At 48.8% G+C, this 21,889-nt stretch overlaps 1 protein-coding gene across 1 annotated transcript in view; it reads left to right on the top strand.

The window, feature by feature from the left end:
* Window positions 1-21,886, top strand: part of SLC43A2 (solute carrier family 43 member 2) — a 29,699-nt gene extending 7,813 nt beyond the window's left edge. Inside the window, exons 3-13 of the mRNA XM_061363439.1 lie at window positions 303-358; window positions 1,077-1,153; window positions 6,807-6,899; window positions 7,672-7,805; window positions 8,216-8,418; window positions 8,794-8,937; window positions 12,331-12,469; window positions 12,910-13,042; window positions 13,953-14,026; window positions 15,678-15,801; window positions 16,598-21,886. Coding sequence (XP_061219423.1) covers window positions 303-358; window positions 1,077-1,153; window positions 6,807-6,899; window positions 7,672-7,805; window positions 8,216-8,418; window positions 8,794-8,937; window positions 12,331-12,469; window positions 12,910-13,042; window positions 13,953-14,026; window positions 15,678-15,801; window positions 16,598-16,759 — 1,339 coding nt within the window. The 3' untranslated portion in view covers window positions 16,760-21,886. The remainder of the gene's footprint in view (window positions 1-302; window positions 359-1,076; window positions 1,154-6,806; window positions 6,900-7,671; window positions 7,806-8,215; window positions 8,419-8,793; window positions 8,938-12,330; window positions 12,470-12,909; window positions 13,043-13,952; window positions 14,027-15,677; window positions 15,802-16,597) is intronic.
* The last annotated feature ends 3 nt before the right edge of the window (window positions 21,887-21,889 follow it).

The following is a 21,889-nucleotide window of genomic DNA, read 5'->3' as shown; positions in this document are numbered from 1 at the left end:
ACGGGGTCTCAGGACCAAGGTCTTTGGTCACCTCTTGGTGAGGGCTGGCAAAGCTGTATGCTGGAAAACCAGTGGGGAATTTGGGTCCAGCAAGAGCTGTCTCAATACTGGGAGGAGAGGCTGCTTCCTTGTGCAAGGTTTGCCTGTGATATCTGGGTATTCCCTTGGGGTTTTCTTCCCTTCCTGTTACAGGAATTACTCTGTGCCTTGCTTAAGGTGCTTAGGAGGTAGAATTTACCTATTTATCATTTACTGTGTATAAGGCTGGCTATAAGAAACTCATGGGTTTGGTTCCCTTTCAGTGCCTGCTTTGCTGTGTCCTGTGTGCTGATCGCCTATGGAGCCAGTAACCCCGACAGTAAGTAGGAATTCCCCCCTAAGCTGGGGGCAATGTGGGGCTGTGCCTTTGGGGTTGTCTAGAGGGGGAAGCAGAGGGCACACATGGCACTGTGTGCTCCCACTGGCACATCCCCAGTGCTGCAATGGGGTCCTGCTGAGGACACGGCAGAGCGTCTGCTGCCCCGTGGGAGCTGAGTGCCTCTGGTGTTTCACAATGCTCAACAGAGAGTGTAGCAAGGGCCAAGTGTCTGCGATAGCCAGGCCTCAGCAATGCGTTGGGGCAGGGCTGGGTCCTGTGAAAAGAGCAGTTCCAAACCAGTTCATGGCTTTCTCAGGGTTGGGAAATAACTAATGGTAATGGGGAATAGGGATGTGGAATCGGCTTTCTGGCCAGGGATGGAGGGAGCCTTTGCTCCCCAGGACCAGATAGCGAGATGGCTGTTTGAATTGCAGTTCTTTCATGGAAATCTTCCTTTTAAGACCCATTAAGACAAGCTGCATCAGCAAGTGTGTTCATTAGGGAAACCAAACCCTTCCATCCTGGAGGGATGAGCCCATCCTGAGCTCTCTCTTGGAGGAGATCCCTGGCCCTCCTCTGCACGGCTGGGGAGATGGTGCTGGGTGAGGAGCACTGTGGCACATCCTGAGGTTTTTATGGGTCAGGACCAAAGCCCTCAAGGGCTCTCCTCTTCCTCTTCACCCCAGTGAAAGCTAAAGGTGGCTTTTTACTGTTGCAGCTCTGTCTGTGCTGATATTCATTGCGCTGGCTCTGAATGGCTTTGGGGGGATGTGTATGACCTTCACATCGCTGACGGTAAGTGAAGAGCTATTACCTGCCTCTATTCTGTTCCTTACTATGGCTGTGAGCTGGGCTAGCAGGGAAGAACAAAGTGGATTGCTTGCCCGTGGCTTGACTAGCATGTGATTTTGTCTGGTACAAAGGGTCAGTCCCTCCTACCTGTGAGGCTGAGTGGTTATTCTAAGGCTTCTTTTTCACCCAGTCCATCTCAGGTGAAGGCATGGGGAAAGAAAAGGAAGTGGTGGTATCCATTGTCACGTACCTATACATGCAGTGCTCAGCTACCTGGCACAGCCTGGACGTGTGTTTGCACTGGATTCGGCTCAGCAGGGCACAACCCCTTGCAAGCACAGTTTGCATCTCAGCCCTGGGAAATGGTTGTTCTCGAGCACAAAAGCTTTTGCTCTCAAGCAGGGTGAGATTCCCTTCCAGGTTTCCTTGGAAATGCTGCCTTGTTGAATGCACCCAGCTCCGCTTGGACCCCTTTAGTCCATGGATTGCATTGCAAACATTGGTCAACCCCTGTCAGCTGGATCTCTGTTTTGGAGCTCTTTCTGCTCAGAGACAGAGGCATCATTGTCCTTCAAGCAGCTGCTTCATTTTCTACCTCATTACCCTGATCCTTGTCAGTGTGGATGGAACGGGGCTGGGTGGGAAGCCTCCCAAAGCACTGATGCTTCTTGAGCTGCCACTGAAACCGTTCAGGTTTGGATGGCGTTACCTTGAGCTTGCTATTGAAATGAAACCTTCTGTTAAGGTTACCTTGAATTCAACAGGGCTCAGACACTGCCTGAGCTCCTGAGACCTGGGTTTGGCAGAGGTTGGGTTTACAGATCACTATATACTGAGGCTGCTGTTGCCTTCATAGACTCCAAGCTTCCGAAGCTCCATGCAGAGGTCAGGCTTTGCTCTGCATGTGGTGTTCTTCACTGGAAGCCTTGGCCGTGCTCCTAAGAACTAGGGGGCAAACGTCATCCTGCCACGCTTCCAATGGGAGCAAGGAGAGGAGCACATCAGAGGAGAGGATTCCCCACCCTGCTGCTGTTGTCTCTCTGAGTGGTTATTAAAGGGTCATGGGTTATTTTAGAGCCACTGGTGATGAGAGGAGGAAGGGCAAGGGCTGAGATGTATTGGATGTGCTCTACTGTGGCTTTTAGCACCGGGAGCAGTAAGCAAAGCCAGTTACTTATTAGCTCTGTCATTAGTGAGCCTGTTCCACAGCACTAAGGAAGTACAGCAGCAGGAAAAAGGTGACATCTTCCAAGAGGAGCTGCAACCCTTGAGGAGGTCTGGGGCAAGCAGTGATGCTGTGAGTCCCTGCAGGGAGAACGCAGGTGGAGCCCGTGCCCTCTGGGCAACAGCAGTGTGTTTTGTAAAGAGCTGAGGTGGCTTCAGGCCTGGCTCCTCGCATCCAGATGTAACTGCCTTTTGGTTCCTGAGGCATGTGAATGTGATTATAAATAGCTTCAAGTGGGAGGGGAGCACTTCTTCCCCCACATCATAACGGAGCTGTGGTGGTGGCTGTTAAATGCAGGTGTATTTTGCTCACTGTCAGCTTCCTGTTTTGTCCCTGTGTGGTTCTACCTGCAAGCGGGGATGCTTATGATGCCTGCATGACGTGGGGATCTCCTGTGGGTCCATTGCACACGTGGACAGGAGCATGGCAGGGGCATGGGGATGATGCTGTACCAAGGGAAGGCTGAAGCCAGCACTGAAAGAGGAGCCTCAGAGACCTTTGTAAGGACCTTCGTTCTATGGAGGCAGCGAGCACTGGGCAGCTCGTGGTGCCAAGTGAGCTTGTTCTGGCTGCCACAGGCACTGGCTGCCAAGCACCCACAGGAGTCAAAGCAAGGTGACTTCCTTCTCCTGCCTGCCATGAGTGTCCTGACGTGCTCCAGGAAATGGGACAATCCCACTGATGAGTGAGCTGCTGCTCTGCCACCCCAGGCGGGAGTCGGGATGCTCCCCGGGATACCCGCGTGCATGGGCATGGTGCATCTGATGGCAGGGCAGGAGATCCCCAATGCCTGTAAAAGGGATAAACGGGATCTTTAAGGGATGCTGGGACAGTATTCCCCTCTGTCTTTTGGGTTCAAAGCCTTTCTCAGTAACAGGTCCCCTGGGTATCATGTAAGCACACGCAGAGCCAAAGCAAGCTGCTGTTTCTGGGTACCCTGTGCTGTGGCTTGGGGAGGAGGGAGAGCCAGGGAGCGGCGGTGTTCCTGCTTCTGGGAACAAGGTCAGGCTGTGCCTGTTGTTCACATGCAGAAGGGAGATTTCTGCCTCGTGACTCGGTCTGAACCAATGTGAGCGAGGGTGGGAAATGGAAACAGCTCCGTGTTGGTGGCTCTGACAACGCAGGAATCTGGTGCTGGTTCTGCTCTGAAGCTATTTCATGCGGAGAAACAAACATGTGTGATAAATTACCACAAAGAGCCTTTGAGAGATTGTTCCCTGCCCTGTTTTCCTCTCAAAGAATCACAGCTGCTTTGCTCCTCACCCTTGAGTCGGAGCAGGGGAGCATCTCTGTGTAGGGAGTATTTTCTGCTTGGAGATCGTAGGAAAACTTAGGGCTCTGAGGTCTTTTTTGTTGGAGAACGGGAACAGGAATTTCCATCTGCTTTGGACAAAGAGGGCAGCTTGAGGCTTTCCTGGATAACATAGTCTTAGTGTCCAAATATACCCCTGGTAAGGAAAACAAAGCTTAGCTTGGACAAAACCACCGTTCCCCTATAGTCTGGTTCTCAACCGCTTGACTCCTTCCTCTGTTCTTGCAAACAGCCCTTGCAAGGAGAGGGGAACTGGGTTTGGTAATACTGCTGTGGTATCTTGTGTAGGGGTTGTCTTCAGGCAAAAATGGATGAAATTGCTTAAAAAAAAGAGAAGATTTAAGGTCTTAAATTCATTATAGGACAGATGAGAAAATAATCCACAAGAAGGAAGTGTTCTATCAGTTTAGGATTGCGTGCCTGTAATAAGGGTATGGCAAAATGAAGTCACTGTCTTTTGGACAGGGCATGAAGTTAATAATACATTGAGTATCACTGACCTTTAAACAGGAGGAGTTTGTGTTTCTGTCATGGTGGGGTTGGGGTGGTTGCAGCAGAACGGGCAGAAGGTGGAGGAGGAATCCCTTCTGGCTGCGGGATAGGATCAGAATGAGGGGCAGGAAAACAAAGAGGCCCCTTGCTCTGTGGCTTGGTTTTCCCCATACTTGCTGCTATGAAGACAGCATGAGAAAATGGCTTAGCATTTACTAGCTGGTTTACTAGCTGTTTTTCTGTCTAGGGATGGACGACTTGTTCCTTTTGCTTCCCCTCTCCTCCTCCAGATAGGCTCAGGTTTCTTTTCCTCCCAAGTGCTCAGTGTTGGCAGTTTCCCCTCAGATTGGGTTGGATAAGACCTTCAATCTCCAATGTCCTTTTTGTGTCATCTGGCTGCTTGCTTGGTGCCAAATAGGATTTGGGGAATCTTTAGCGTTTCTAAGACTCCTGTTCTAGCACACTTGGGATTTGCTGGGTATCACTGCTTGCTTTAATACCCATCCATGTCTGCGGTGACCCTCGGAGCAGGAGGATCCACCTGGGAGCTGTGGGGTTGGAAAAGGGCTTTTTGTGATCTCTGGGGAAAACCAGCCCGAGCCAAGCAGCAGCTGTGTTTGTGGAGCTCCTGCTCCCAGCTGCCTGCTGTTTACTGTCATTGCTGGAGACTGCTTTAGGTTGGGGGTATTTGGCGTTCAACCAGTGCCCTGCCCTGGTGACAGCCACCGGTCCTTCCGTAACCCGCAGCTCTTGTGCTCTGCAGATGCTGTTTTCTGGGCTGTTGTATTTAGGCCACTGCTTCCAAGGAGAGCTTTTTTGGTGCCTGGTAACAGACCTTTGGATCCTTCGTTGTTTCCTGCCTGCAGCTCCTGAAAGCAGCCTGTTGGCAGCAATCCCGCATGCAGGCAGCCGGGGCTGGGTGTGGGGATGGATGCTCTCTGCAGAGCAGTGCAGTGCTGTGCTTTCTGCCTCTGCTCGGGGTTCATCACCAGCATCATTGGTGCCGCTCCCTGACCGGGGGTTATGTGAGGACCTGGAGACTGCACTGCATAGGCAGCTCTGCAGTGAGACAGAGGGATGATAAACAGATGGATCCTCCAGTGTTCCTGCGCAGGAATACTTGCGTTGTAAACACGCTGGCCCTGCCGTGACACAAGCCAGATTGACTTGCCTTATATGCTGCTCCTGGGAAAGATGGATTTGTTTTCCAGCAGGGGAAGGGGAATGTGATGACAGCGTTTGCTTGCTCAGGCTCCATCTGATATTCTCGGGATGATTTTTGCTCAGCAGCATCTCTAAACAGATAAAACGCTGGTTATGCCTTTAGTCCTAGAAGGCTCCTGCAGTGTCCTGCTTTGAAGGCCCTCTGAGGCTGACGTGGTAGCGATGCCCATGTGAATTTGGGGATGGAGTGACCCAAAAAAGGAGGTGGGAGGGGATTGTGCTGTCATCCTGCAGCAGAATCTCTCTGCGTTGACCAGCTTCAGGAGGGAGCAGCCAAGCTCTCAGCCTGCCACTTCAAAGCTTCTCCCTGCAATCTCCAGCTTGCAGGCCAGCATGAGTGATGGAAGCTGCTTAAATTACGGTGGTTTGGGAAAATGGGGAGGTCATCCTTTCCCAGGAGGGTGGGATGGTCTTTGTGCTCTGCTTGTTCCACTCTGCTTTTGGGTCCTGAGTGGAAGCAGGAGCTGGAGAGCCAGCCTGGGAGTGCTTTTGGTGTTGAGGTGGCAGAATTGGATGCTGTGGGCTGCTTCTAGCCGTGCCTACAGAGAGCTTTGCTTTCCCAATAGATCCTTGCAGAACCAGCCTGGTCTGCTCTCAGCAATGCCATCATACCTGGTAGGAGCCCAGGCACTGAAGTGGGGAGGTGGCAGGAACATGAGGTGCTATTGCCTGCTGCTTGATGCAGAGTTCAGCAGCTTCATATCTGCACCAGGCAATAAAGCCTTGGATATTGTGTTTGTGATTGCCTTCCTGCACCTCCCTCCTAGATAGTGTGCTTGGGCATGCAGCTGATGCAGAAATAACCAGCTTTAGCCCCTCTCCACAAGAGTTTCCTTTCATAGAAGGAGACAGCAACCTAGCTTGCCATGGAAAGTCAAACAGCAACACGGTTCGTGTTTGTCTCTGCTCCTTCTTGTTGCAACAGGAACTTTCTGGTTTACTGCAAAGCTTTGGGTGCATAAACCAACCTGGCATCTCAAGGTGTTGCAGGGTGTGTTGAAGGCTGTGCAGCCATCACAGCCCTGTGTCTAATAGCTCTTGGCTGTAAAGAGGGTGATGTGTAAAAGAACCTGGCCAGGAAAGGTGGTGGAGGCTATGGATTCGGGGTAAGGAGCTCTTAAAGAAAGCACAAGGGCAGGAGCAAACACTCCTGTGCTAAAGGTAACGGGTGCAAAGTTGTGCTGCCCGTCTGGAAAGAAGCAGTGCCATTAAGCCCATAAATCTTGGACTGTCAATATTCCCTGATGCTGCAGGCATCAATGCAACCTGATGAGCTAAGTCATTCTTGAGTAAAACCGGCTGCTTCAGACTGTGGTATCCGGGAGTCTTAATCCTAAATGCCAGTATCTTCTCAAGAAAGCCTCCTTCCCTTCCCTGTTTCAGCCCATCTTTTCCTTCCCCAGCTGCCCAACATGTTTGGTGACCTCCGTTCCACGTTCATTGCCCTGATGATTGGCTCCTATGCTTCCTCTGCTGTGACTTTTCCAGGAATCAAGGTGAGGCTATGGGATAATGACTCGCAACCAGTGCTGTTTGCTGGCATCTTGCACCATTTAGCAATGATAGGGCAAGGGAAAAGGGACTGTCTGTTACACCACTTGGAGATGTGCATTTGCAAGACTCAGTTCCCTTCTGTGTTAGGGACTGCCCAAGTGGTGGCCTTAATAATGCAACAACTACTGCAAAGAGAAGGGTCTGTTCATAGACACTGGTACTACTATTACACTACCAATAGACAGTAGTGTTTTAAAGGTGGTAAATGAGTGACAAACTGAGCATCTTTTTTTATGAAAGATTGGGTTTTAATGCTTTAAGGAATGTATATATAGATGTATTTTTAATACCCATGTGTATTTAATCTGTGTGATTGTTAATGGTGGTTGGCTTTGAACACAGAGTGAGCAAACCGCACTGAAGGGACAGAGGAGATGGTCCCTTGGGCTGCCTTGGTGGAGCAATAGTGTCTTTGAACCAAGGTGTTTCATTGCAGAGTTAGCATAAAGGGGATATAGTACAGGTGAGCTGCAAGTGTGCAGGGAAGTTCTTGCTGGCTTTCCAAGGAGAAATGCATGTTATTCCAGCTATAGCTGCTGTTAAAGATGTGCATACATCTCTCTTTTTAAGCTGCATGTCACAAACCTACTTGAGTTAAACCCATTTTAAATGTAGGACGTTCTTCCCTACTGCTTCCTCTCAGTCCTCATTCAAAGACTATTGAAGTATCTTTCTGCTCTCATAGCCAAAACCATGTTCCCTTGTGATTTCCAGGTTATATACGACCTTGGGGTCTCCTTCATCCTCATTCTGCTGGTCTGGGCAAGCTGTGCAGGATTAGTGTTCCTCAACTGCTTCTTCAACTGGCCCCTGGAGCCTTTCCCAGGACCAGAAGACATGGACTATTCGTAAGTGTCCTCTAGACTGGCCTGGAGGGCTGATCCCATTCTTAATCCTCTAGGAAGTGCTCTCACAACTCATTTGGAGTGGTGGGCAAGGAATTCCCTTGCATGTTGAGGATTTACATCTGCTGTTAGCGTTATGTCTTGACTGGTGGGTATCTGTGGGAAGTGGAACTTCCCAAAGCACAGGAATTCTGAAGGAAAAATGATCTGTCAGTAGTCATAAGTATTTCTCTATTGACCTATGCCAAACTGGCCCTGGGGAAGTATCTCTGTGCTCTGGATCCAGACCATTTGTAGGCTTGTTGATGGAAACTAGCTCATTAAATCCACCCATAGCCTTTCATCCTGCAGCTTTAACTGCCTCTGACTCCTTGCCCTGGGTTGCAGCTCTCCTGCTCTTTGCTACCCAACAGGGTGAAAATCAAGTTCAGCTGGCTGGGATTTGACCACAAAATCACTGGGAAACAGTTCTACAAGCAAGTGACAACTGTGGGGCGCCGGCTCAGCGTGGGGAGCTCCATGAAGGGCCCCAAGGAGCCCACAGCCTTGCAGGAGAACAACAAGCTCTGCCTGTCCACGGTGGACCTGGAAGTGAAGTGCCAGCCTGACAATGCAGGTGTGGTTCTAGGAGTGGGATGCTTGTGTTGGCACAAGGCCTCTTGGCCTCTCTGTTGGCTCCGGACCTGTTTGTAAGAGATATATGTGATCTGTGCATTGCCAGGGCCATGTGCCAGCCACCAGTATTTAAACACAAGTTCAGCTGTATAGGGAATCCTGTTCTTATGTACTTGCCTAAATATATACCATATGGTGTTGCCAATGGTGGGGACAACAGTGTGGGTGACTGGTGTGGCTGCAGGACAGTGCATGGTCACTGCTGTTTCTAAGACTGCATCATGACCAAGCCCTTCCTTACGCAGTGGTATGGTAAAAGTAAATGGTTTGAAGCTTCCTTTTGCCTTCTTCAGAGACTCTGTTATTCCTTCTACAGCTTCTCCCTCCTTCATGAAGAGTGTCTTCAGTCCTATCTTGTTGCTCAGCCTTATCACCATGTGTGTCACTCAGCTGCGGCTCATCTTCTACATGGGAGCCATGAACACCATCCTTGAGTTTCTGTCTGGAGATAAAGATCAAGGTAAGGTGAACCTGAAAACATCGATCTGCTTCCTTGGAAGTGGGACCTGACCTGGACCTGGTCCTTACAAGAGGCCAGCAAGCCTGATTACTCAGCAGATACACTGTGTATAGCCATTAGTGGTGTCAGAGGGGGGCTGACAGCTGCTTGTAGGGTCTAGTGGAGGGCTGGAACTAGCCCAGGACAGCAGGGCAGGGAGGTAGACACTTGAATGTCAAGTTAATTTTAGCCCTGTGCCTGTTAAAACACTATTCCATGTTATTTCCCCAGATGGGCTGTTGAAAGCACCCTCTGGGGCTGCACTGTGATAATTGTTTTCATGGCAAAACCTATTTCATCAGGTGTTTGCCTTGGTTATCCTAAGCAAGCACAGAGGACGGCGTAGCTGACTCCAGTGACTAATGGTTGGACTTAGAGGTGTCTCAGCCCAGCAGCTGCTTGGTGGGGGGGGAGAAGTGAAGTCAGGGCTGTTTTGTGCAGCTTGTTGTGTGCTGGGGAGGCTCAGGGGCACTCATTGCCCTGGCCTTGTATTTATAGCTCTGAGTACATGGAGCAAACGGGAAGGAATACATTAGCTTGCTGTTGTTGAAAATACCCAGGATTGCAAAACAGGACTTAGCCTTCCCCCCCCCTCCCCTCCCCGTGTGTGTGTGTCCTTTGTAGTAAGATCCAGTTTGGACTTGTTAAATCTGGATTGCATAAAGCTGATAAATCAAGGGGCACGCCTCTGGAAAGAGGAGTGAGCTCTGGGGGAGGGACGGAAACTGGGGAACTCCAAGTGGCCTGGCATTGCCTGAATCGCTTTGTTTCTTGAGCCTTTGACAGCCTGCAGCATTCAGCTCTTTATCTCCTGGCTCATTTAGACATGAAACAGTCAACAGGACAAACTCCACGCCACCTGCCTTGCCCAACACTGCTTTGGTTTCTGCTTACCTTGGAACTCTTCCACCCAGATTCCTTCCTTTTCCCCCCCTTTTCCCCTGGCTTGCTTTAGTTATTTCTCTTTCATTTTCCCCCTCTCCTTCCCTCCTTGGTATTTTAGACTCGCATATGTGCTGCCAGTTCTCTTTAGATCAAGTTCCCATGTTAATCAAGGGATTGTCCCTTGGGTGTCTTGCGTTTGCTCTGTGCCACCTTTAAGCTTTCTTCCCGTTTTCCCTCTCCTCCCCCTGCATCAGCCTGGGCTCACAGTGCAGTCCAATGTCTTAGTGTTTCCATAGCATCAGCAAAACAGTGGTATTGTCTAGTCGCAGCAGCATCAGGCTCTGAGAGCAGTTCCAAGGCATGTGGAGCTCTCTGGACTGTAATCTGTGCGGATCAGGAGAGGGTGGGATGCTGCTCCCTTGCATTCCTTGTTCTTCTTCTTGCAGTTGTTTACTTGAACATGGGTTTGCTTAAAGAGCTCCCTCCACCTGCAACCGCTCTTGGTTGCATTCAGCAAGGGAAGAGGAGAGTTGAGTCAATCCTGCAAGTGTGATGGTCAAAGGAAACATCAATATTCCTGAGCAGGGGAGAAGGATGTAGGGAAAATCACTTGGGTCTTTTAAGCTGCAGTGGGGCACCATGCCCTTAAAGCAGTTATGGTGACTTAGACCATGTTGTAAAACCTAGACATGGACAGAGCAGTCAGCTTGTGGCTACTTCTGCAAACCCCCCAAAGATGGGGGAGAAGCAAAGGAGTTTGGTGGCTTGACAGGCAGGAGAGGGTAGACCTAATGTCTAGGAGCTGAAATCTGGCTGCATCTTGACTGAATTGTCACCTTGCCTTCAAATCTGGTAATACTTGGAGACCTTGGGTAGAGTTAGGGAAGGTAAACTTGGTTGTATGAGGTGCTTGCTTAGGAGAACTTTGAGGGAAAGACATGTAGAACAGTGGATGTAAAGGGCCGTCCCCACGTGTGCACCCTTCATTTGCTCTAGGCAGGCTTCTGCTTCTGTGGTGGTATTTGCTAGGTATTGTTTGCTTTATTTCTCCTTAGGAAAAGATGTTTTTTAAGATGATAGACGAATGGAAGAGGCCCAGTTTTATAGGAGCTACTATCCTCTCTTTTTTGCTGATCCCATAGATTCCATTCCCTGCTTCACATTGGCTTCTGCCCTTGCTGTGCAGAGCCCAAGATGAAGTGTTCAGAATGGCATGAAGAGGCAAAGCATAGCTTGCTTCTTACCCTCTATTAAAAAATAACCAGACAAGAGCAAACCAGCTCCAGGAGTGTTGGTAGAGGGTGATGCCACCTGCCTCTCCTGGCTATAGCAGTTGCTATAATGAGATGGGGATATGGGGCCACTTCAGGCCTTGCCTTTGAGGAGGTAATGGGGGCATGAATGCGAAGCTGGAGTTGGAAGTGCCTCTGGGTTCTTGTGCCAGGAACTGGAGCCAGGAAAGTCTCATCAGGTGCCCTGCTGGGGTGTGCTGCAGCAGCTTAAGAGCAAGGCTTATTGGAAACTTCTCTCCATGACTGAGATAACTCTGGTGTAAATCCTGGCTCCAGTTCTTTGGGTAGGTCTGGCAATGCACTGGGAGGGACAAGCTGACATTCTTGGTTGTTTTTCTCAGCGCTGTAGCTGCTGAACGCTCTGTGCTGAGGTGGGCAGTTTCAGAATCCTTCCTCCAGAGCTGTGGTACACCAGTGACTCACCACGCTGCTGTGTGATGCCCAAACCCATCACGTGGGCTGCGGAGAGGAAGTGGAAACAGCGCTGCAGCATGGGGGAACTGGTCACTAACGGGAGGGGATGGTTTCTTCTGAGTCTGCTGGCATCAGCTTTCCCTTTGCAAGCTGTGTAGATGCTTCTCCCACCTTTAACACAAGGGGAGTTATCATCAGTTTGAGTTTTTAATGGTGCTGTGGGTTTTTTTGCTGCTAATCTCTCCTCTGCCTCCAAACTTGCCCATTCAGCACCAAATGGGTTAGTCCTCACCTCCCTGGCCTGGCTTGTCCTTGCTGGAGCTTCCTGGCTGTAGAAGATGTAACTGCAGCTCCCAGCGAGGCAGGAGAGGGATGACTAATGCAGGGTTGGCTGTGCAGGATGTGTTGGCTTGTAAGAACTTTCCCTTTTGGTTTGAACCAGCATAAACCTCACTGGCATTAAACAGTAGCTGCATCCCGTTTCTGGAGCCCTACCTGCTGTTGGGCTGATGCAGGCTCACTAGAAAGGTTGAAGCAAGTGTGTCTGGTACGTCCACTCTAATGTCACGCCTCTGGGAGCCTAAATGATGGAATGGGGCTTTGGTACCTCGTCTCCTTAAGCCCTTGCCTGGTAGTTGGTGAGTAGATTGGGTCTGGGCTCTTAATAAGAGGTGATCTGTAGGGAGGAGCAGTTTCTTTTCTCTTGCTGCTATGGTATCACTTGGACTGACAACTCCTTAAATCTCTCTTCTTTTCCCTGCAGTGGCTCTCTACACTTCCATCTTTGGGGTACTGCAACTGCTGTGCCTGCTGACAGCACCTGTGATCGGCTACATCATGGACTGGAGGCTGAAAGAGTGCGATGATGGCTCCGAAGAGACTGAGGAGAGCAACGCTGAGCAGTGCGTAGTGTGCGGCACACGGGACACGCAGCCGCGTAGCAGTTCCCCCTCTGCTCTGCATAATGTGTGTTGTGATGAAGGACTGGAAAGGATGTTGGTTCTTCAGGATAGAAAGCAAGCCTGAAGGAAGACTTGATAATTGCAGAGGAAAGGACCAGACTGCCCTCCATGTCCACTGAGATCAGTCAAGAAGAGCAGACGTAACTCATAGCAAGGGGAGGTTCAGACTTCCCTTCTAGCCCAACAGTAAGAGTAACAGCACTGAAACAATTGCCTAGATGTTCCTCAGCTTCCACTGATGGAGACCCCACCACCTCCTTAGGCAGACCTGTAGCCAAACCCTTTTAGATAGAGTTGATGGGATACGTGGAGAATCTTGCTGTGAGTTCCAGTAGCTGCTGAGCATGCTTTTTGTAACGTGGGTTTTGCTGTCCTTCCAGAAGTGACAAGAAAAAGAAGAAGCGCGACCGTCAGATCCAGAAAATCACCAACGCCACCAATGCCTTTGCGTTCACAAACGTCCTCCTGGTTGGATTTGGAATCACCTGTCTTATTCCCAACCTACCCCTGCAGGTGAATAGGCCAAACGGATGGGGGTGATGGAGGGGCTGGTGTGTGTGTGTGTGTCCTGGGACAGTGACAGGAGGTCCTGTGAGCCAGCAGAACCAGCTAGGGGCAGGAGGGCTTGAAGACTTCTGTACTTCTTGGGGAACCCCAGTGTTAAGAGTTGAACCAAGCAGTCCCATGGAGCTTACATCCCTTGAGGGAGCCGAAAGAAGCAGCTGTAGTTAAAATGTCAGAGTTGGTGCAGCGTTTATTCACACTCAAGCTGTGTAACCACAAATACTTCCCTACCACGATCCTCCCAGCAGCGTGGGTGCATTTAACCAGGGCTCGGTATAAGCTGCTCATGGTCAGAAAGCTTGCAGAAGCATGACACTGATCTATCCAGCAGGTTCTTCCTGCATCAGATGCTGTGCTTAGTGGTACCCGTGGGGCTATAAACCTGTAAGAATATTTACTTTGTGGCACCATCTGGTTTTAGGGATTTGATGTTATCCTTCTACGTGCCTTTATGATGCAGGCAAACAGCCAGTTTGTTCATACCTACGTGTTGTCTGCAATAACTTGTGGAAAATTAACTAAACCATCCTTGAGAGCAAGCAGGAGGGATTGTGACACCAGCCATGGGTTGCTGGGCCATGTCCTTGCAGCAGTGATGTTACGAGTGAGATGGGTCTCGTGTGTGCTTAACCTCAGTGGGCGCTGCATCTTGGCCTTCCCCAAGTATGGAAAAGCAGAGCTTTTAGAGAGGAATAGAAACTTGTGGTCCTGATATTTGAGGTTTGGTTCTGGGTTCCTCGAGCCCACCCTTGTGCTAGAAAGGAGAAGAGCTTTAGGAGTGTTACGCTGGGGTATGGTACAACCAGGTGGGATCTAGGATGTGACATCTTCCTGCTTCTCTTCCCGCTTCTCTTCCCAGATTCTTTCCTTCATTTTGCACACCATCGTGAGAGGATTCATCCACTCGGCTGTGGGAGGCCTCTATGCAGCTGTGTAAGTCTCTGCTTGTCTACAATGCATGGCTGGCCAGGTAAACTGGTTTGGGATGATAAGCTGCTCACATGAGAGGGGGATCAGGATGTGAAGTCTTTGTGGTCAGAGGGGAGAAATGATGCAACTTGTGTCCTCAGTTACCACTGGCTATGATAATAGTTGGACCCAAGTCCTAGCTGATGTTTTCCTTGTTCAGAAACAGCTAATCCCTTTGGCACAGCTCCTGCAATGAGACAGGAACAGCTGTAAATGGGCCTTGGGTATGACACCACGCTGTTGACACTAAGGTTATATAGTAAAAACTCCAAGGCTTTTTTTGTCTTATAATGAGTAGCTACGTGTCTGGGTAAAACATTAACATAATACATTGCTACTGGTCTGCTCTGAAATCACACAGGTAAAGCATTGCTCAAGATCCCATTAGTGATGCCTACTCCCTTTCCCAGGCCATCATCCATCCTGTTTCCAATGCACCAAACTATCAATAGCTGAATCTAAGTACTCTCTTCCTTATGAAGCAATGGGTTTGGGTTTGGGAATAGATCTGCCCCTCTGTCCTGAGGAACAGAAAGAAGCTGTTATCCTTCAGATACTGTTGAGGTGGGAAGGGACCTTTTGAGACCACTCAGTCCAACCCTTATGCCCAAGCAGGGTCAGCAACAGCACATTGCCAAGGACTGTGTCAATTGGGTTTTGAATAGCTTTGTGGATAGAGGCTCCACAGATTCCTTCTGTCAAGGGTTTTAGTCCCAGTGTCCAAGGAATCCAGACTAGAAAACCAGCCTAAACGCTGCTTTAAAAACACATATGATTTTGGTTCCCTGGCAGCTAGAAGTGTCTTTGTCTTGGGCAAGATAACTGCTTGTTGCTGTAGGTACAGTCTTGCTTCTCCACTAATCCTGTTTGACTGTTGCAACTCTGGAACTTCCTGGACTGAGGCATTTTTGCTTTGAGAGTGACCTCTTTGAATATTGCAAGGTTTGGACCCACTTCTTTCTTTCCAAGCTTAGTTTAACCTGACCCTTTTTAAACACTGCTCAGTCACGGATAGAGAAGGATGTTAGGCTGTCCCTGAACTCTGTTTTTCCATGAGCAGTGTCTGATACTCAGCACTTCCCAATCAACAGTGTTGTTTAGTTTGACTTAGGACCAGACTTGTCCTCTAAAAAGGAAAACACACACCAACCTGTTGTGCAGGTTTCACTCACTTCTACAGGGAGCAAATTGTTATGACCAGATGACAGTGATTGCTCAGCCACAAATGCAATCATCTGGATAAAGAGGCCCTGCTTTTAGCTTGTAAATGTCAACACTCTTGTCCCTTTGCAATAGCAACAGGAGTTGTATAAGCACTTCCACCTGCCTGCAGTACAGCTGGGGAACAAAACAAGTGCTAGATCTGATGTTACTTAAGTTTGAGAGCTCAGGATTAGAACAGTCTGGAGAGAAAGGCACTGTGCACACCATGGGGTACAGCTACATGCTCTATACAAAGAGGTAGCTATACATAAGTCCAGGGGAGAGAAGTTCTTCGTAATACACATGTCTGGGGTGTGTGTTGTGTTGTGGGAGTTAACTGGGAATGTAATCTGAGCGGGGTGATGTGAACAGTCAAGGTGACGTATAATAATGCTGCTTTCTCTGTTGACAGATACCCCTCTACCCAGTTTGGCAGCTTGACAGGGTTGCAGTCGTTGATCAGTGCCCTCTTTGCCCTTCTGCAGCAGCCTCTTTTCATGGCACTGACGGGACCTTTGGAAGGAGACCCTCTCTGGGCAAGTTCTTCTCAAACTTAATGTCAAAGCTTAGTGTTTAAGATGATTTGGGCTCACTTTGTTGGAAACAAAAGGACTCCTGTGCATGGACCAAGGTTAAAACCAGCTGGGGTTTTAGTCTGCTGTTACCTTGCTGCTGTCCAAGAGACTTCCCTGTGTGTGGGTAATGATTCCCTGGGAGGGAAGCCGTTAACCCTTATGCTGGTGGTATAGAAAGGGAGTGAGAAGGCTGCAGGAGTGCTTTGTGCTAACAGTTTGTGTGGCAAGTCAAAACCTGTCAAGTAAAAGTGAGTGAATCTGTGTGGACCTTAGTGCCATAGAAATACCCTTTCCCTTGTGAGCTATTACCTCTGATTACCAGGAAATTTGGGGTTGCTGATGCTAATGTCTGAAAAGCCAAGTGACTGTTGAGGGTAGGGCTAATACTCTGTCTTGATGAGAGCCTGTCTGGGCAGCTCAATAAAATCATGGCATGGGGAGGGTCTTGTAGCCTAGAAACCAGGACTCTCCCCACTGTGCCCACCCCAGTAGGCTGTTGCTGCCCGTTTTGTGGAGCAAAACCATTGCAGCCATGATCCAGAGCCTCCAACCCTTGCAGCATTTAGCTCCTACACGTGGTGCTCTGGGCACAGCAGTGCAAATGTAATCCTGTGGAGGCTGTTGTCAATACACTGAGCAGGGCGGCTCCCGGTTTGCCTGCAGCTGAGTGATGTGGGCTGGGTTCTGACACTGTGGCACGTGTGACTGGGTTGTCTTCATAGCCTGCCTGAGTGTGTTTTGTCTTCCTTCCTTGCAGGTGAATGTCGGCTTGCTTGCTGTGAGCTTCTTGGGTTTCTGCCTTCCAATCTACCTGGTGTGCTACAGGCGCAGGCTAGAGAGGGAAAAAAAGCAGAAGATGGAGGATGCCAAACTCTTCTTCAAAATCAACGGCACTCCCAATGAGGAAGCCTTTGTTTAAACTCTTGCTTCAAGTACAACCTCCCCTGTACAGGTTCCTACCACATCCGTGGGTTCTACCTGTGGTGTAAGCCAGGCTGTTTCTCCCCTGGCTCTGCCAGTCTTTGCCCATCGCTGGAGTGAGGGCCGGACATCATGACTGTGCTTTCCTCAGACACGTGGCAGGAGGAGACTTCCCACTCCTTATTCCAGAACATGGGTCTCTTTCCCTTTCTATAAAGGCCACTCAGATATTGTGTCTTAAACTATCCCCTGATCACACTCTCCAGTGGCAGAGCCCCTGCATAGGAAACTTGGGAGAGAAGGAACAGAGGGATGGGGGAAGAGGGAAGAAAGACCCGAACTTGAGTTTGCAAAGGTAACACACTGAAGTCTGTTTTCTCCTCCTCTTCCCCCAACCTTGGCTGTGGCGTTGTCTCAGATGCAAGCTGCACGTTCCTCCCTCCCTGAGGCTTCATAGTGGTCTCTCTGCTTGATATGTAGTTGGACCCAGTGGTTTTATTGCCTATCCAGACATACCCTGGACTGTTCCTGAGGCAGGGAAGGGGATTTTATTCCTACGTGTATGAGCACAGCTTCAGTGTATTGCTAAATGTTGGCTGCTAGCACTGACAGCTCCCAAACCTTTTATTACTGCAAATGACACAGACTTGTGAGCAATGGATCTGCCTTCCACACTGAAGAGCCTAGCGTACTGCTTGGTCGTAGATCAAGCTTTCAAAGGCCTGGAACAACTCGTCTTCCTGGCCCATAAACCACCTGTACGTGTTTTAAACTGTCTGCAGTCCTGGAACCTTTGAGATAGGAATTGGATCTCATTTACCGATGAAGTGCTTTGGGACTTGTTGCCTTTTGCCTCTTCTTCCTTCCACCGTGACGCTGGGAGGGGAGCAGCATGTACTAAAGGTGGAAGAGCTTGAAGCTGAGCTCTGGGGCTCCAAATACCTTGGTGTTCACATGTTGTGAGCTGACTTGCTGTTGGAAAGAGCCAACGAGTGCAGAACACTCCTTTGTGTGTGGTAACTGGATCCTGTGGACATGTGGGTGATGTGGTGAAGTAATTCTTCCTCCAGCCATAGCTTATTTACACCATTCTGGTAACAGCCCCCAAGCTGCTGAACACCAGGTTACTGCAACTGACCAAAAAGCTGCCGGTTTGGCTGTATTAAGAACCTTCTACAACGTCGATGCTCTGTCTGGACAGAGTACATGGTGATCGATTGTATGCTGAAGCTGACTTAGAGCAATACGTGTGGGTAAAGGTGCCCCCAGGTCTGTTCACCATGGAGGGAATATAAAGGGAATTTTTAACCTGCTTATTTTTATAGAGGTTTTCCTAAGTCTTGTCTAAGTTTGATTTTTCTGCCCTTAACCTTTCTGTTGAGGTTGGTAGCTCAGCTGCTATAGCATTGTGACTAGCATGAACCACTGCACCATCTGGACCTGCTCGGAGCAGGAAGGTGCAGTGTTGAGGGTGGATATGCAGTGGACATGCAGCACCAAATGCACTGGGCTGAGCTAGTGGCTGTGGGAGGGTTGGGAGCAGAAACCAAACAGAAGATGCAGTGGTGGTGCTTTCTGAACTGCTGACCCCTGTGGTACTGCAAAGCCTGGCAGGGGTTAAGTCATTTAACTGCTTTATGTCTGGTTGGAAAAGTCCAAGAGTCAATCACTGCCCTGGTAGTGCTGGGGACTGGAAACAACAGCACGCTCGGATCTTCCTTTGGGAAATCGCCTGGAAACTGGGTGTTAACCCCTTTACAGAAGGCTTGGAGCATGCAGAGGCTCAGCCCAGCCAGGTCTTCACCCTTCCTACAGAAGGCTGGTGACCTCATGGGCAGGACGGCTGGAAACCCTGCCAGCAGAGGAGGAGGAGGAGGAGGAGGCAGCTTTGTGGGGCAGCAGCGCCATCTCCAGCCAGGCTCCTGCGGGCAGTTCAGACGCTTCCCTCTTGGTCTGCAGTCACTCCTTTGGAAATAGCTCACCACTTGAGTATTTTACACGTTTGTGGGGTTTTTTTTAATGTGTTGCCTTTATTAAATGTGTTTGTTCCAAGACAGCCTTGCTGCCTGCTGACAACACTTCACTCTTGTCCAACATCTTGTCTTCTGTTGACCTCTAGCTTTGGTATGAGTTAGCCACTGTCCCAGCTTTCCTATCTTTTGTGTCAAGCAATAACGAAGGAGGCAGAGTCTTGATTCATTTTCCTGTTCGCCTGGCATCGTCTCAAGTACGTGTTTTGGAGACCACCAGCTTGCCTAGATTTCCAGAGGGCTTTCTATGGATTTCTGCGTTTCATATTATATACTCCTAAATATTGTGAAGATTCCAACTTGTGCTCTGATTGTGACGTGACAATAATGGGTTAAACGTAACTTATTTATTCCTTTTATCAGTGAGAGCTCAGACAGGTGAGTGTCCTCAGACCGGCAGTGTCTTAAAACAGATGGTTGTTGGTGTGCTGACTCAGCATTACTTCCACCTCACATTCAGAACATCATAACGTGGTAGCTTCCACTCTTTGGCCACTTGAGTTCCCATTAGAAATATCTCTGCAAAATGGGGGAATAGTGGCATGTTTTCAGGAAGTCATGGGAGAGATGCTGCTGCTTGTGAAGTATGTGCAGCTAAATTAAACATCACCGTTTTACTTCTGCCATCTACCTCCCTACTGCAGTTCCCAGTTCCTGCTTTTTATGTGGAATAGCTTCTAAGCCAGTTTCATCTGATAAAATGGTGGATGTATATGCTTAGCATCCCTGCTGATGGGCTGTGGTGTTTAGAAGCTGCTGGTCAGCTGTGAGGAACAGAACCTCACTCCTTTTTGAGCTGGAGTTTCAGGCTCTGTTTGCAGATGGAGAGTAAAGTGTGCCTTCAGCTGGCAGTCACCAGGAATAGTGGGTACACAAGGAGATTGTGGGATGAGAAGTATTTAGGTGAAATACTGGGAAAGAAGCTCTTCCCTGTGAGGGTGCTGAGGCGCTGGCACAGGGTGCCCAGAGAAGCTGTGGCTGCTCCATCCCTGGCAGTGTTCAAGGCCAGGCTGGACACAGGGGCTTGGAGCAAGCTGCTCTAGTGGAAGGTGTCCCTGCCCATGGCAGGGGGATTGGAACTGGATGAGCTTTAAGGTCCCTTCAACCCAAACTATTCTGTGAGTCAGTTTTCCACCATGGGGCTGGTTAAAAGTGGTCTGATATATCTGTTAACTCAGGGAGACTTTTAGTTGCTGTATATAAGAAAGTTATGCCAAGGAAAAATTCTTTTTCTGTGTGCTCTGTCTCTTAAGAATTGGTCAAAGATGGAGAAAATAAATGCTGGGCTAGGTGAAAAACTGGTCTGATGTAGTGGGATTTCATTTACTCTGACAATTGTGAACCAAGCTACTTTTAAAGAGCAGTCCCACATTTATCTATCAAAAACCTGGATCTGTGTGCAGGGTGTGCAAATACTCCACCAACTGTGGCACAACTGCTTAAATACTGTACCTCCTGCAGGGTGGGCCCATTGGAGGACAGAGTATTGTGGCTTCAGCCTCTTCTATGTGTTGTTTTGCATGGTGCAGAAGTGAACGCTGTTGGGATAGTTCTGTTACACGTGGTTATTCATGGGCAGCCTGCCTTGATCTTTGGCTGTTATGGAAATGTAATTGTGGATTACTGGAGTTTGGAGTGGAAAACAGCACTGCTGCTTTCTTAGCCAAGTGATGTGGGACCAAGATGATTCCTTATGTGCTTTTCTATGTGGCATGAGCCACCTTGTGGAAAAAAAGATTAATGGGCCACCAGAGTGTGATGATGGAAAAGCCCTTGTCTCCTCTGTAGCAGTATCCCCAGCTAGAGGTAATGAAGCAGAAACCTGGTATGTGAGTACTTGCTCACAGAAGGAGCCCTCAGACTCAAAGAGTGTTGCTGTGTAAAGGTGATTGCACCTCTGGAAACACTGCTCCTGGCCTCTACAGACTTTAAATGTGTGTAATATGTATCTGTACTTAAAGCAAATAAACAAAGAATTAAACTGAGTGGGGAAGGCAGGGTGACAGCTTATTCCTTTCACTAATCTGTCAGTACCATTGACACTGTCTTCATAGCAGCGATGCTGTCAAGAGTAGCAGAGAAAATCTGTGCTGTTCTGTTTAATAGGGCACTTACAGCTTTATTCAATTACTGACACAGAGTCAGGACCCGTGAGATGAAACTGGACACAGATGTCTGCAAAAACACAAAAGAGGCAAATCTTGCTGAGACTCCAGCTTCACTGCAATGCTGCTACGCGCACTGAATGCTTGACTCCCACAGCAAAGCCTGGCCTCTTCATGCTCCGTCTACAAAGGACAACTGTAGGATAACGAGATTTTAAGTCAGTCAGTAAATCACTAACATGTTTTAAAGTGGGAGATTTCCTTCTTGACAGGCTGCTAATTTGGAAAATATGCCACAACTATAAAGCAGATACTGTAGGGTAAAAAGAATGAAATATTTAAAATGACAAGTGTTGAGGTTTTTGTTTGTTGGGTTGGTTTGGTTTTCTTTGAGTCTTTTCTATTATCTGCAGAGCTTTTGGTATTCCCCACTTCCCAGTTTAGAAGTGCAAAGTACTCATAACAGAAATAAGTATTAGAGCAGGATTCCTGATGGGAAAGGGGCTGCTTCCTTAAAATAAAAAGCCACTTGGGATTTATATGTCACCAGGTTCTCTTCTGTGGACTGGCTGAAATAATGCTGTGTTATGTAGCTGCATTCTTACCTGTTAATTATAAACCCTACAGGTCCTTGTTTTTCTGCCTGTCTCTGTGCAATCTGTTTTTATCATGTCCTGTGCTCAAGTTGTCATCCTTCCCACTGCTGCTTGCCACTTCCTTGTGCCTGTCACTTTTCATTCTTGGCCCAATCCCCTTCTAAAGGAAGCCCTCTCTTTTTAACCTGCCAGCTTTAGCCTCTCCCAATGCCTCCTGCTCCCTGGATCGATGTGCTGTTTGTCAAAGTTGAACTGTAAGCTCCTCGTGGCAGGCTTGTGTCATCCTCTCTGTGTGTGTAAGGTGATGTGCACTCTTGCAGTAATATCTACAAATAAAGGTGGTATTAAGTTAATCACTAGTTTTCCTGTAATAAAGGTATTGCTTGGTTCTTAATGA

This window comes from Neopsephotus bourkii, unplaced genomic scaffold (assembly GCF_033783945.1).
Source record: "Neopsephotus bourkii isolate Nb327-2 ecotype Australia unplaced genomic scaffold, CSIRO-AGI_Nbou_v1 NB_1154, whole genome shotgun sequence".
Classification (NCBI taxonomy): Eukaryota; Metazoa; Chordata; class Aves; order Psittaciformes; family Psittacidae; genus Neopsephotus; species Neopsephotus bourkii.
Note: the sequence above shows the minus strand (reverse complement) of the source record. Positions and strands in the feature narration are given on the sequence as shown.